Source organism: Lemur catta, chromosome 5 (assembly GCF_020740605.2).
Source record: "Lemur catta isolate mLemCat1 chromosome 5, mLemCat1.pri, whole genome shotgun sequence".
Taxonomy (NCBI): Eukaryota; Metazoa; Chordata; class Mammalia; order Primates; family Lemuridae; genus Lemur; species Lemur catta.
In genome coordinates this window covers 73,546,279-73,561,239 of record NC_059132.1, presented here as the reverse complement: position 1 = coordinate 73,561,239, position 14,961 = coordinate 73,546,279, and the positions used below count along the sequence as shown (strand labels likewise).

Here is a 14,961-nt window from a genome sequence, read left to right as displayed (position 1 = left end):
ACCATCCTGGCCACTGATACGTCTTTAGCAAACGTCTTTGAACCTCACAGTTCAAGGGACGGAGTCAGGTTTCAGGCTCTGATCAGGAGTAGAGGCCTTGTTCCCTTACTGTTCTCATTTTTCTCCTTCCTTTACACTAGAGCTCTTCCCTTCCATTCACAAAATTATTTCCACTGAAACCTATAAAAAACCTTGCTCATTAACTGGTCAGTGAGGAGACATAGGCAGAATGTTCTAGAGCTATACAGCACGGCTTTTGTAAAACTGCCCTCCCCCCATGGCCTGTCCCTGTACAGCTGTGGGCCCAGGAAGCCCCTCTGCACTCTGTGACCGACTCTGGACCGGATCGGGGCTCAGCACCAACCCGAACGTCACCGCGTCGCCCGGCCCACCAAGTCGATTCATTCCCTCGGCTCTCTGGACCATGCTGGATGTTTCAAGCTCGAGCGCTGTAAAGCCTTGAGAAGCTGGGGACAGAGGCAGTCCCAGAGTAATCCAACCCACAGGCAAGCAGACCTTACGAGGGGACAGAAACCGAGAGCCTTTCAAAGAAAGATATAGCTTGTGAGGACTGAAAAAAGCAGAGACAGGAGACCAAGCACACTGTGAGGCAGAGACAGGGAGACATGGGGAGCAGCTGCCCTGACTCCCCATCTTCTAACCGTCTACTGTTGGCTCCCTAAGATCCCTCTGTTGTACACTAGTAACCCTATTTACTCTTGAGCTTTTGTGGAGTGAGTTTCTACACCGCAATCGAACACACTTCAACCAAGACACACCTCCGTGCGTTCTTCCCAAGCCTTCTCTTTCCCCTTGGTGGCCCTGAGAATGCAAAATCAGACACTGGCACCTGCCGGAACCCGGGCCAAGGAGGCGAGCTGTGATCACATGTGCCCTTTGCAAGACGACAACACAGAAAACCTTTGCCCATCCCCGATTACCTTTTCTCGAGAGGGAAAAGTTTATTGCAGGTTGGGTACACTTGTAAAAGGCAAAATCTAACATAGGAAGGAACTCTAAGGGCCCACCAGCTCAGAAGATGAGCAGGTAAAACAAATACACCGATTATGTACAATTATCAAAAAGAGCAGGGTGATGCACAAAAAGGAAAAACTGCCAGCAGCCTTCCAGAGGTTACAGAGGATGTCCGGGGAGCACCTTCCCGCCCCAGTCCTGGCTGTGCCTCGGGCAAGTTTCCTCCCTTGCGGTTGCAGCCCCTGCTCCGGACGAAAAGCAGACGACGAGAGGAGACGCCGGGGCTGCCCGGGAGCCCGCAGCGGGCTGAGGAGCCTCACGGATGCGCGGGCGCCAACCGTGCACGGAAAATGCAAAGGGCAACTCCGTCAGCATCTCCCGGTACACTGCGGGAAGAACTGGAGGAAACACGTGACGCCCAGGGGAGAAGTGACCTTCTCCGGTGGTCGGTGGCCAGATAAACACCCAGCGTTGTCTCAGGCGAGCCCAGCGCCCCAGCCCAATGGCCGTGCGGCTTCGTGGGCGTCGAAAGCCCTTCTCAGTCTGGAATCAGCGCCCAGCGACCAGACTGTCCTCTTCAGTGTTCACTTCTCACACTGGAAAGCCAGTCCCTGTAACCGCCCGCAGCAGACCAGGGAGTCATGTCACCGCTCACAGGGCTCCCACAAAGGGACAAATGCAGTTCTAAGTCTTTTGTAAAAAACAAAACAAACAAAACGAAAAAAACCAAAAAGGAGTACTCTGAGTTAACTTAAATAAGGGCGAGATCTTGGTTCATCCAAAGTGTTTCCATAAAAACGCATTTAATGCCAGATAGAAGTTGCACATTCTCCTGGTGTAGCTGTAAAATGTCCACTGAACTGACAACAGGGATGACTTAAAACGAGTCACTCCAAGGACCTGTCAGCAAAGCTGACACAGCCTGTGACCCCTCCGGGACCTGGAAGGCCGAGTCCAGCCCGGGGCGAGGCCGAGCCCAGCACCGGGCTCCGGGCAGCCGCAGCGGGGGCCGGCACGCTCGCAGTCGGGACAGAAGGGCTCTTTCACGAGGGCGGCGCCGCCAGGCCAAGCGGAAGGGTGGGCTTCCTGGCGGTGGCGGCTTGGCCCGTCTGCAAAAGGCTCAGTCTCGGTGGCGGCGCCAGGTCCCTGCCCGCTCACAGCCCGCGGCAGCAGGGGGACAGGGGGGTGTGGGAGATTCCGCAGGGGCGGCGGCCAGGGCTGCCTCCCCAGACACAGGGCCCTCCTCGGCCGAGGGAGGAAGTGGAGAGAGCTGCTCCATCCCAGGTCTGCCGCTGTCGTGACAGTGCTTACTGCAGAAAATCTGCCCCTCCTTATCTAGAGCCGTGTTCTGCGGAGAAAGCAGCAGAGACAACACGTTACCCCGGCCCAGGCTCGGGTCCCAGCTCCCACGACCAGAGAGCACGACAGAGCATGCACGGGACTCGGAAACAGAAGAGGAGAAATAACGTCACGCTTCTAACGGGAGCCTTAAGAAAAGCAATGGTTTAGGGTACCCAGCCCTGGGGAACAGGCTGACCTTGGCCTCTGCTCCTCCCGTGACCCGGCCGGCAGCCCCCGGGGAACACGCGACTCGGTGGCCGCTGTCCTCTCTGGCCCTGAGCTGACTGCTCTGCCCCTGCCCGGACTGAGGCTCAAAAGAATCCCGAGACAACAGCAAACCCCACGGGGGTGGTCAGTGCTTAATGTTTACTTTTCTAAAGAAGGTTCTCTGTTACGGATTGAAAAGTCCCTCGTGTGTCATATAAATAAGTAACCCCCTCACAGTCCAGTGGCCGTGGGATCTATAAAAGGCGCAGGAATCCGAGACGGAGCCACACCGTCCACGCTTTAGATCCCCACGGCCTCCTCCACCCGTCCCGACACACCCGCGGGTTCCACGCGCTCAACTCCTCAGGGAGCAGGGAACAGCCCCTGAAGTGTTTCTGACCCTGGGCAGGGAAGCGAGACCGAGTCTTCTTTTTTCCTTCTTGGAGCATTTCTTGCTTATCCAGGGAAACTCGTCAAGCTGCCATCTCCCTGGGTTTTCCAAACATGAGGGAGACTGTAGCACCTTCCGCTCAAAGGGACAATGGTCTGGGGGCATTCTGTAATCTCACTACCCTGGGGGGAAATGCACTACAGCCTCTTTCAGTACTTTGACTGAAAAAGAAAAAAGAAAATAAAACTCTGGAGAAAGTAAGAACAAAGGACAGGGCGTCCTCAGAGCGACTTGTGTGGCAGCCCGCCGACTACACATGGCGGTTCACAGGCCGTGCGGAGCCGAAGCTGCACATTCAGCAACTTCCAAGGCCAACCCTGACGACCTGGGGAGGAGGCAACTGTGGCAAAGCCCGGTCAGAGCTTGGTTTCCAAGCTCCTAGTCTCACAGGAGGCCACGCCGTCCCCAAACACAGGAAACACAGAGGCAGCAGAGTGTTTTCTGCCACAAAATTTCCCCTGGGGAGAAGGAAACAGCGACCCCCGTTATTTCTCCTTTCCTCTTCCCGTCCGCGGAACACGTGCGAGCGCGGCAGGAGGCAGCATGGCCGTGCGGTTAGTACCTACCGTCGCCTTGGACCTAGGCAGAGGGAAGCAATGCAGGCGGCGGGAGAGGCGAGAGAAGGCAGGAGAGAAGCGGGGACAGAAACTAGACTTACTTTAAACAGAAGCAACATGAGTGAAACAGTTTTGTCTATCTTAAATTAAGGAAAGCAACCCAAATCGTTCCCCAGTCTCCCTCTAAGAGGAGCATCGTCCCCGAGTGGGGAAAGCGATCCGCGGGAAGCCATCCTTTCTCAGGGCTGCCCTGAAAGACGCCGAGTGGAGCTTTCTTACTGTTCCCTTTCCTGCCACAAGGTGGCCCCCTGCGGAGTCTGAGGCCGGGTGAGCCCTCCGGGATAAACAAAGGAGCCGCCCTGCATGCTAAGGACGGTCGAAGAAAACGCAAGTGTGACCCCAAACCACAGGCCTCTCTGAAACCCAAACTTTATCCAATAAAATTATCTTCTCTTATCTCAAAGGCTGGCTGACAGTATACTGTCTTGCTGATAAAAATTCATCTTTGGAAACACAGGAGGAGAAAGAGAGCAAAAGCCTTCCCAGAGGCACCCGTCTTATGCCGTCGTGCACAAAAAGATGCTTTTTCCACCGAGGTGGAGAATGGCTTTTAGCAGGAGAACTATTGGAATCCTCCCCCCGCGCACTCGCCAGCCTCTGGTCTGGGGCGGCAGGCAGCGTGGCAAGCCGAGACGTTTTAAAGGAAAGTTTTCCAGGCCGCGCTTGGCTGGCTGAAAGGACGTCAGTAGGTACGGGAGACCCGCGCCAGGAAGGAGCTAAGAGCTGGCAGGCGGTGTCAGAGCTCGGAGACAAGCATGCAGCCCGAGTTAGGAGTGGCTCTGAGGAAGCGCAGCACGTTGAATACCAGCATCCTGCTGCGGGATTCCCCATTGTCTCAACTGGGTAAAGAACGAAACTCTGAGGTGTCTCTCAAACTGTCAAATCAAACTGTCAAATAAAATGCAGATAACAGCATCAACTCAGCTTTGTTTCACCTTTATTTACCAATTCCTATCCTATAATTTTGTCACTGCAGCCTCAGGCCTCCACTGTGCAAGAACACCGGGGTGACAGCAGGCAGGAAGGTTCTACCTGCAAGTTACAGCATTGTCGTCTGACGACTCAACCTCAAAACCTTCAAACACTGTGTCCACTCTCACCAGTATTTGCAGGGAACCACACTGGCCCCACGTACTCTAGTTATGAGGACATGTGAATACCAGGGAGAGTCACTTTGACGTTATTTTTAATATAAAAACGTTTAAAACTGTTCCCAAGGACACACAGTTATGATGAAGAGGATGAGGATGGCAACACAGCAGCGTCACAAGCTTCCCCCACACAACCATGCCCCAGACCAGCCCCCGAGGTGGGCGAGGAGCAGCAGGGGGCCCCCTCCTCCCACCACTTTTGGAGACAAGCCACAATTCACAGGCGGCTTTTTGGCCGTGGAGAACGGGCACCGCCAGAGTCCAGCTTTACTGATTTCTCCCTTGGGTACTGAATGTGATAATGACATTCAGCAGATCCTCAGAGCTAACCACCTGCAGAGTTGTGTAGGGAACATGGGGTTAGAGGGACCCTGCCAACATGCGCAAAATGACACTGGACACACGTAAACACACAACTTTTACGATCACCACTGGAATTACAAATAAGAAAGGGTTGTTCATTCGTGCAAACACCCCGTTAAAGCCCAGGGGTTTGGCATTCGGCTGCTGAACTCCTTCCCCAGCAAGTGCAAAATGCCGCCCGTAAACCGTACCACGTGGGTTCTGTCTGAGGGGAGCTAAGCGTCCTTACCCAGAACAGAGCCTACACTGGGCCATAAGGCAGGACAGCCGGTCATTCTAGCACCTCTGCCAAGAGTCAGTCCTAAAGAGGCTGGGCACAGGCTTTCGGCCACTGATTCCCATCTGAGCCCCTGCACTGGAAGATGACCCGGGCAATGACTCCCTTACAAGTCACTGAGATCTCTCCTAAGCCCCGGGTGCAGGGCTGGGAAGGGTCTCCCTCCAAGAAGACTATGAAGTTTAATTAATACAGTTATTACACTTTGATTCCAACAAATCTCTCTCAGGGTTTTTCATTACACATTGAGTATGTCAACTTTTCATGTTTCATTTTTCTAAATGTTCCCAGAAGCTGCCTGGCGACGCAGTGCACGGCCGGGCTGCACACCACTCATCCCATCCATCAGCGCTAGCTCTCCTGAGGCAATCACTCGAAACCATTCCCATGCTGCGGGCTCACTCAAGATGGTTCTTTTCTAAGTGTTTAGGCTGTAATTCTGTGACAACTCTGACTCCTCAGGCTTTCAGCAAAACACTGCTAAAATGCTAGGAAAAACCCCAGCTCAAGGGCCCTCATTCTGGCACAGAGCACCCCAAAGCCCTGCAAGCCTTCAAAACACCCAGTTTGCAAACTCAGGCTTTGTCTGGGGAGGGAGCGGGGGAGAGCACGCTTTCTGACGGGGGTGCAGCTGGGGGAGGGGACGGCCACCAAATAAACACAGCCAAACCAGCAGGTGCTGAGAACGTGGTGGGTGCTCAGCAAACACTGCAGAGCATTTCGCATCCATGGGGCCGGGGGCTGTGTGCAGGCGTGTGGGTTGTGTGTGTAGGCGTGTGCTTTCCTTCCAGCGTCTGTCTGGACCCCGCATCATCCTAGGTGAGGCTCTGGACTACAGTGCACCACGAGAATAAGCAGCTGTTTTTCCTCTGCTTGGGCAGGAAACAGACCCTTCCCCAGAAGGTGAGACCGTCCTGGGCTGTGGAGATGGCCCATCCCCACTGTCAGGACCCAGTGTCACTGGGGAGGCCAACATGTGGGAACTCAGGCGCCCGTCACCCTACAGAGTGGGCTCTCTGGCTCAGGAAGGCAGCGCCACACCTGCCGCTGGAGCGGGGTGGGGGGGACAGGGGTCGCTGCCTGAGATGCTGGGCAGTTTGCACCAGGCACCAGCACGGGCGGGAGGATGCTCGGAGCCCCCCAACCTCACAACTGCCGGCCTCGCTTCTGGCTCAATTTTATTTTTTTCTGCCCCATTTTCCTTTGGCTTCACTTAATGTTACTTTTCATTTTAATTTACTGTGTTTATATATTTAGGTAAGCTGCTTTAAAAAACATTTTGGAAAAAGAAAAGGCAAAAAAAAAATATGGCCATCATTGTTACTTGACTTCTCCTAAAATTTTACCAACACTGAAAAAAATAATTTTTTTTTTACTTGTTCTGTACTTTTAAAAGCCCCAAAATTGTCTTTTATAAAAGACTGATTTTTTTTTATGAAAATTGTTTAACTTTGGCTGTTTTCTTTTTCCAAGTTCCAAATAATTCATCTCTCAAATAATTTATTTTTGAAGCCGTGAGTAGGCAGGGAGTTATTTCCTTATACTGTAAAATCCCACCCGGGCTTGAGACTCTCTAGATGAGAAGGCAGAGGCGGGAGTGGAAGCAGCCGCCCCGGAGGCCCCGAGCCCAGGAGCGGCTCGGCGCCTGGCCCGCCAGACTGGCCTCACTGGCACCTGCACAAGCCCCACCCGCGGTGCCCGAGGCCTGGGAGTTGGCCAGATGAGCGTCCTCCACAGGCCAAGCCAACCGTAAGTGAAAACAGGAACATGGAAGCTACCAACTTCCACGCGAGAGCAGCTCTCGGCTACTTAATGGAAAGGAGTCAGTGTTGGCTCCGCACTCGGGCCAGACACTGCGGCTTCCACAGCAGAACTACGCCTTCCACTCACCATGATGACGGAGACCCCAGTGGTGGTGCTGTTCTGTTTGGGGAGCGCATTATTAAAGTGCTGTTTTAGTTTACCTGTTACCTCCGCTTGCATATTATTCTCCTGGGAGGCATCATCCTGTAGGAAAGAAAAGAATCAAACGCGATGCTTTTTGATCCTCGCGGTTAAGTTGTCTTTCCCTCAACAGTCACCCCCACCCTGACCTCTTCCTAAATGGGCCCATCACAGCTACAGGATTAGGGGAACAAAGGTCTGTCAGAAATAATTACTGTCACGCAGCAGGGTCACGCCCTCAGGAAGACCCAGCACCGGCCACTCCACCCCTTGGGACTGGAGCAGGCCAAGCAGACGGCCCGGGTCTCCAGGGGCAGGAAGGAGGACAGTCTTTAGGCTTCTGAGACCTCCCACCAAGGCACATAACTGTGTTCCCATGAAAACATCAAAATCAATCAACAGTTTATCGTTTTAATCAAGAATTCATTTCGCTGCTAGTCTTTACTGCTCATAAAGAAATGTGGCATCTCAGCGATTTGGTCCAAAAACCAAGTCACTTAGCCCAACAGAGCAGCAGGTGGGGCCCAGAGCGGGTGCACCCAGAGGTCAGGATGTGGGGGGCAGTGGAGGTGCACAGGGATCCCCCCAAGTCAAAAAAGCCCTTGGCTAAGTGAATTAGCTTCGCTGTCCTGGAGCCTCTAGGACGTGAGGGACACGCAAACTCTCCCGCAGTGGCCCCCCGGCGCACCGTGTTCACCCGACACCCACAGGCGCTGCCCCAGCCCAGACAGAAGCGTGGCCAGCCCTCAGGGTACCCAGCCTCCGTGTCAACAGCAGGAGGGCCCCTGTGAGCACGGGCCACGATGACAGAGATCAGGGTCTGAAATGTGCTCACCTGCAGGGCAAAACCCTGAACTCTCACACCCCAGAACCGCAGAGGGCGAGAGCTGAAAGCTCTTTAAAGAGCCTCGTGGCCAACTCCTTCCTTCTGCAGATGAGGAAACCGGGACCCAGAAAGTGACAGTGACTTGCCCAGGTTACTCACAGAGCAGGATCTAAGACTGGGACTCTGGTGCCAACTGCTTTCTCCCAGAGAGCCATCTTCACGCTACTTGCTCAGCAGGAAAGACGGGCATTTCGTCTACCACAGAACTTAGATGCGGAACTTTGCACGTGCAAAAACCACAGTGAGGAGCTACGCCGTTGGCCACAGAACACATGGACGCTCATTCCCTGGGAAAGTGGGTACTTACTGACACCCAGGGGTGACTCAGGATTTGTCCCGCGGTACACCGGGCTTCGACGTTTACCTGAAGCATTTGACTGATTAATTCCTAAAATTAAACAAACAAATAAGACCACAGAGGAGGAGAAAGGAGATAATTCCAACATCAATACAGAAATCTGAGTTTATACAAAGCTCTTCAAAGAAAAGCCAACACAGCTGCTCAACCATTCGAAGGTAAACGCTATGGTCACCTACAGGCATTGACGCAGCAGCGCAGAGGAAGAGAAGGTCTCTCCTGAGTCCACATGAAACCGAGACGTTCTCTCCAGAGAGTTCTGGTCATTATTCCCATCCCACAGGGTAAAACTGCAGTAGTTTTCCTTTTGGCAGTTCAGAATGTCTCATGGGTTTGTTCCTATATTCTGAGGGGTGCCCGATACATATTTCTTGAATAAGCACAGGAATGAGAGCTGAGAGAGCACGGGAGGATGGCAGGGCAAACCAGTCCAGCTTTCAGAATTTGGCTGAGAATTCCAGAGACCACACTTGAAAGCTGGAGGAAGTCCCCGGAGTTCGATCCCAAGAGCTGCTACATCCCTCTCAATGGACGGGGACCCCACAATGGAACATGGCCTACCCACAGAAATAGGACTAGTGGGTACCTTGGCAGCGTCTGTGATGTTATCCCAGTAGGGGGCTGGAAACTCCAGCTTCCCAGCCAAGATCTGGTCAAAGAGATCTTCCTGGAGATTGTTCTCACTAAGCCAGCGACAAAGAAACGGAAGAAAAGTCAAAGTCACCACACAGTTTTTCAACAAAATGCTCATGGGAACCGTGGGGAAAGGCATCCAGTCTCTTTGCTTTGAACGTTTCCTATCTTGTTTGTGTATCTCAGTTGCACTTCTGATGGCGAACTTTTCCTTTCAGACACTGAACTCAGAAACATTTCTACAGGCCTGGGACTCGGGCAGAAAGACGGAGACAGAGACAATGATTCAAGAAATTTGTTTAATGAACACAGAGTTCCAGTTTGGGAAGATGAAAAAGTTCTGGAGATGGATGGTGGTGACAGTTGCACAACAATATAAATATAACCAATGCTACTGAACAGTACACTTAAAATTTTTTTTAATGATAAATTTTGGCTGGGCACGATGGCTCATTCCCGTCCGTAGTCCTAGTACCTTGCGAGGCTGAGGCGGGAGGATTGCTTGAGGCCAGGCCAGGGCAACATAGTGAGACCTCATCTCTAAAAAGAGAGGCCTGGTGGCACAGGCCTATAGTCCCAGCTACTCGGGAGGCTGAGGCACAAGGATCATTTCAGCACAGAAGTTTGAAGCCGAAATGAGCTAATGATCACACCACTGCATTCCAGCCTGGGTGACAGAGTCAGACCCTATCTCTAAAATAAATAAATAAATAGATAAATTTTATATTATGTATATTTACTACCATAAAAAAATGTTAAGAAAAAAATGGAATCCACAAACAATGAAAATCCTCATTTTAGGGGGAAAAAAAAAATCAGCATCTGCCCTCATTTAATCTCTCATGGCAACAAGAGTAGAAAAGCAGCAAATCTGAGCCAGATCTTCTTGCCCTTCCTTTTTCTACTTTTCCAGGGAAACAGCCAAAGATCAGAGAAACAGCCAATGGATGAAAAAGCTATAAGGAGTTCCGAATCTGGATAAATCATTCATGAAGTAATTAGCCCATCGTGAGAACCTGTCACTGAAGCGCAATCTGAGGGAAAGAGCCCATCCAGGGGTGCCCACGGGAACTCCACAGGTGGAGACGAACCCACCTCTGCTGCTCACGGGGGTGTCCCTCCCCCACCTTAGTCTGACTGTCCCATCCCCAAAGGGACACTTACACACACAGTCGGTGCCTAATGAGTAAATGACGGCTGGACTTTGATGGAAGGTGCCACAGAAATGTGAAAACACCACTGGGAAGATGCCCCCAGCCTCCTGCCCAACTTCACACCCCCACAGCCAGAGCCCTCCCCTCACCTGGCAGCAGGTAGATGGCCAGAGTGAGGAACAGTCATTAGCTTCCCAGGCCGTTAGGAGGCCCCAGCAGAAAGCTCATAACGGGCTGTTGGAGTCAAAATCCAGGAGTGGAAGTTCAGTATTACCTGGCAAATGTGCAACACTTCTTGGAATTTCTCCACTCAGCCTTCAGGGTTTTGCTACCAACCCTTTCAAAGAGGAACAAGAGTAAGGGTGGGGTCCCTGGAAACAGATCCACTGGTCTGGGGACAAATTCTAGGGCTGTGTGATGATATATGTGGCTACCTCGTTGCTGTTCTATTAAAAAGAGTAGAGTTTGTGAGCTTTGTGAATATCCGTGACACTTAAGCAAGCCCAGGTGAATGGACGTCTGCTGGTCCCTGGAGTCTGGTCAAGAGGCAGAAAGTCAGGCCAGATAACCAGGCGAGGCAAGAGATGCCCCTGCTCTCCTGGAAAGTGACTTTCTTTGAATGGGCACAAATTTCTTTCTAGGCGTCAAAATGTTTGCTTTCCTTTTCACTGTTATTTCCCTGCTGCTTGAACTCAGTTCAACGCTCCTTCAAAATGAGTGAAGAACACATCTGAGAACATACAATGAGATTTGACAAAAACCTTTAGAAAACCAGAGGACCCCCAAAATATTAGAAGATATACAAAACGACCTATTTCCAGAATTGTTCCCTTTTAGTCGTCCCTCCCTGTTATTCCACTCAGCTCTCCTTTATTTTTTTCTGGAATCTCAAATAACTTATATTTTGTTAATCCACATAGCTTTTGTTTTGTTAATAAATAGCTAAAAAGCTGGAAATGTGTCCACAGCAGTCCTTCGCAGCAGTTGGTTCTTGGCAAAACATCCTGAGAGTCAACAAACAAAACCTTAGGGCATCTCAGCAATCAGAAGGGGACCCTGGAGGATCGAGGCCGTGAACTGCAAGAACTTTCATAGTCCTGATGAGGCTGCCCCGCAGTAGAACACAAAGTGAGAGGTAATTTATCCTTAGTAGTCACGTGACAAAACCTACTCTGATTAAGTCTACATTGAATTTTGTATCACATTTTTACTCTACAATCTGGCTGAGATGCTTTAAGGAACTGTTTATTTCTAAAACAATACAGCCCTTGGACCAAGGTGCTGTAAGCCTAAAAGTTATCCATTGAAATATATCTCAGTGGGTGCAAAAATATAGTTAGATAGAGTGAACAATCTTTGACAGCACAACAAAGTGACTATAATCAACAAGTTAGGGTATACTGTAAAATAACCAAAAGAATGGAACTGGAATGTTCCTAACACAAAGAAATGATAAATGCCTGAGGTGACAGATACATCAATCACCCTGAATTTGATCAATCTGCATTGTATGTCTGTATCAAAACATCACATGTACCTTATGAAGATATACAACTATTATATACTTGTAATAATTAAAAATTTAAAAAAGAAAAATCACAAAAATAGTAAAAGCATATACATACTCTCTCTTTTCAATGATGAGTCATTAAAGATCAGAAAAGGTAACCTGGAAATGATGAAAGGTATTTCACAAATCCAAACATTTCACTTATGGTGGGGTGTGGGGTGTGTGTGTGTGTGTCTGTGCATTTGTTAGAAATATAAAAAATCTTAGGGCCGGGCGTGGTGGCTCACACTTGTAATCCTAGCACTCTGGGAGGCCGAGGCGGGTGGATCGCTCGAGGTAAGGAGTTTGAGACCAGCCTGAGCAAGAGTGAGACCCCGTCCCTACTAAAAAATAGAAACAAATTATCTGGCCAACTAAAAATATACATAGAAAAAAATAACCGGGCATGGTGGCGCATGCCTGTAGTCCCAGCTACTCGGGAGGCTGAGGCAGGAGGATCGCTTAAGCCCAGGAGTTTGAGGTTGCTGTGAGCTAGGCTGACGCCATAGCACTCACTCTAGCCCGGGCAACAGAGCAAGACTCTGTCTCAAAAAAAAAAAAAAAAAAATCTTAATACGGTCAAACAAATAATACTTTTTCTCAGTGGCCCTAGAGTATATTTGCTTAGGCAACAACTAAAATTTTGAGTGCCTCTGAGTAAGGATGAGTCTGATGTGGAATGAGAAGAACACAGGGAGAACACATTTCAAGCTAAGACAAAAACCTGAAAAGCCTGAAGGAAGAACGAATGAGAGATGCTATATAGTCAGAGAAGCTAGAACTATAAATTTCAAATAACAACTTTAGTTTAAAAGATTAGGGTTAAACTTGTCTTTTGTATGAAACGAAAAAAATATTTTGAAATATCTATTTGAAGGACTTTGGTATAAATTTACGTGGATAATCTATTTTATACCATAATTATTTATCATTACTTAAGTATCATTTCTGTAATTTCTATATGTTTTTATATTATAGTAGGTTAGAAAATCTACCCAGAATGCCACCGTGTATTCCACAAAGATGCTTCTGAACTAGTGCTTAACACTGTAGATTCTCTTTCATCACAATATGGTATGAAAAAGGGAAAGCATTTTCTTAAATTTTTAAAGTAAGCTACCCGGCGTTCTATGATCTGCTTCTGAAGATAACATGTGAGGACAGCTGCTTTCAGAGTATAGCTTTACTGCTTTTGATTAGCCAAACTCATCTCCAGATCCCACAAGGAAGCCGCCGCCCCTTGGGTAGAAATCCATGATCAATACATTGTTCAATGTGAGTTTCACTTTTGCTAAGAAGTAAAAACAAAGAAAAAACTCTCAGGCTGTACTGGCACCTGGAAACACTAGAGGGAGTTGTGAGCACGCATTCCTCTAACACTGGTCCCCACACCCTTTTCCAGCGCAACTCCACTTGGGTTAGCCAGGGAAGGGAACTGGGCTGTAACTGGCCCCAGGGTGACCTGCTTTCACAACACACTGCCCTTCTACACTTGACTAATTCCAAAACAGGCCATCACTGAAACCAGCCGGGGCCCAGTGTGATTATAAACATGGCCACAAATCATTCCCCTCCCTCCCTGCGCTCGGTCCATTTCCTCCCACACCCACTCTAGGCTTAGCAATCTGACTTGATTTGGTCAATGAGACATCAACAAGCATGAGGTGAGCAGAGATTGAGAGTTCCACTGCTTGAGCAGTAGAACTTGCCCATTCTCTGGCTGCTTTTGGGAATCTTGCATCCACTACCATGAGAAGCCCAGGCTAGCCCACGGACAAGAGGCTCACGGCCAAGTCATCTCTGTTGTACCAGCCAACACTGAATCAACCACCAGACATGCGAGTGAGGCCACACTAGACCAGAGGCCTCACTGAGCCAGCCCACGTCAGAGGAACCACCTAGTTGATCCACAGAATTGTTTCACACGCCAAAGTTTTGGGGCAGTTTGTTATTCCGCAAAAGCTAACTGACATGTGCAGTAATCCTACAGTCTGTGTAACCCACCTGGGCAATGACCTCAATGGAAGACCAAGATGCAGACAGCCAGCTGGAAAGAGCTTTCTACCTAAAAAAACTCCACTCCTACCCACAAGGTCCCACTCAAATGCCACATCCTTCACTGAACCTTTTGTGATTTTTTGGCCCTCAACTAAGCATGCCCTCATGCTCAGTTCATTCTTCTTGATCATTATTCTGACAATGTGTCTTTATTTACACCATAACCTGTGTCATTCTTGTGCTTACTGCTATGTCAATATAAAAATTGTTCAACTCAATTGAAAACCAGAATTTAAAAAGATAAACCTTTCAACTTTTCTGAATGTTTGAAAGTTTTCAATAATAAAATGTTAGGAGGCAAAGAAGATAAACTATTTTTCACTTAGTGAGCCAATACAGCACTATAAACACTATACCATAGAAATGAATATTTGTGTCTCCCCAAAATTCGTATGTTAAAACCTGATCCCCAATGTTATGGTATTAGGAGGTGGGGCCTTTGGGACGTGATTAGGTTATAAGGGTAGAGTCCTCATGAATGGATTAGTCCCCTTATAAAAGAACCCAGAGATCTCCCCAGCCCCTTCCACTATGTGAGCTTATAGCAGGAGAGACAGCTGTCTATGAACCAGGAGGTGGGCCCTCACCAGACCCCAAATCTGCTAGTGCCTTGATACTGGACTTTCCAGCCTCCAGAACTGTGAGAATTAAATTTATGTTGTTTATAAGCCACACAATTTATGGCATTTTGTTATAGCAGCCTGGACAGACTAAGACAAATCATGACTGCAGGGACTGTTTTGTCCACCACTTTCTTCCCAGCACTTAGAATAGTGCCCAGCACACAGTAGCTTCTCAACAAATAGCTGTAAGAGGAACTTAGGAAGGGATTAAAATGAAAAGAGACCTCAAGAAAACTCAGAAGAAAACGAAACATACATCCTTAAATGAACTCTGCTTCAAAGCCATTTATTTGCTCCAGAGGGGGAGATGAAACTGATCAAAAGAAGAGCTGTGGCCACGCCCCTTACTCACACTGTGCCAGGACTGCTAGGTT

The 14,961-nt window shown here is 49.4% G+C and overlaps 1 protein-coding gene across 4 annotated transcripts in view; it reads right to left on the bottom strand.

The window, feature by feature from the left end:
- Nucleotides 1–937: 937 nt before the first annotated feature.
- DCLK2 (doublecortin like kinase 2) overlaps nucleotides 938–14,961 on the bottom strand; it is a 153,228-nt gene continuing 139,204 nt past the window's right edge. Inside the window, exons 13-17 of one of the 4 annotated variants that reach the window (XR_006735373.1) lie at nucleotides 9,157–9,253; nucleotides 8,520–8,600; nucleotides 7,347–7,389; nucleotides 4,397–4,479; nucleotides 2,238–2,323 (exon numbers count right to left, since the gene is read on the bottom strand). Coding sequence is in view for 3 of the 4 variants with exons in the window: in XM_045552102.1 (XP_045408058.1) it covers nucleotides 2,096–2,323; nucleotides 7,273–7,389; nucleotides 8,520–8,600; nucleotides 9,157–9,253 (523 nt within the window). In the remaining variant the exon portion in view is untranslated. Of the gene's footprint in view, nucleotides 4,480–7,272; nucleotides 7,390–8,519; nucleotides 8,601–9,156; nucleotides 9,254–14,961 lie in introns of all 4 variants that reach the window. The other 3 variants (XM_045552102.1, XM_045552104.1, XM_045552103.1) reach the window with 3 other exon arrangements.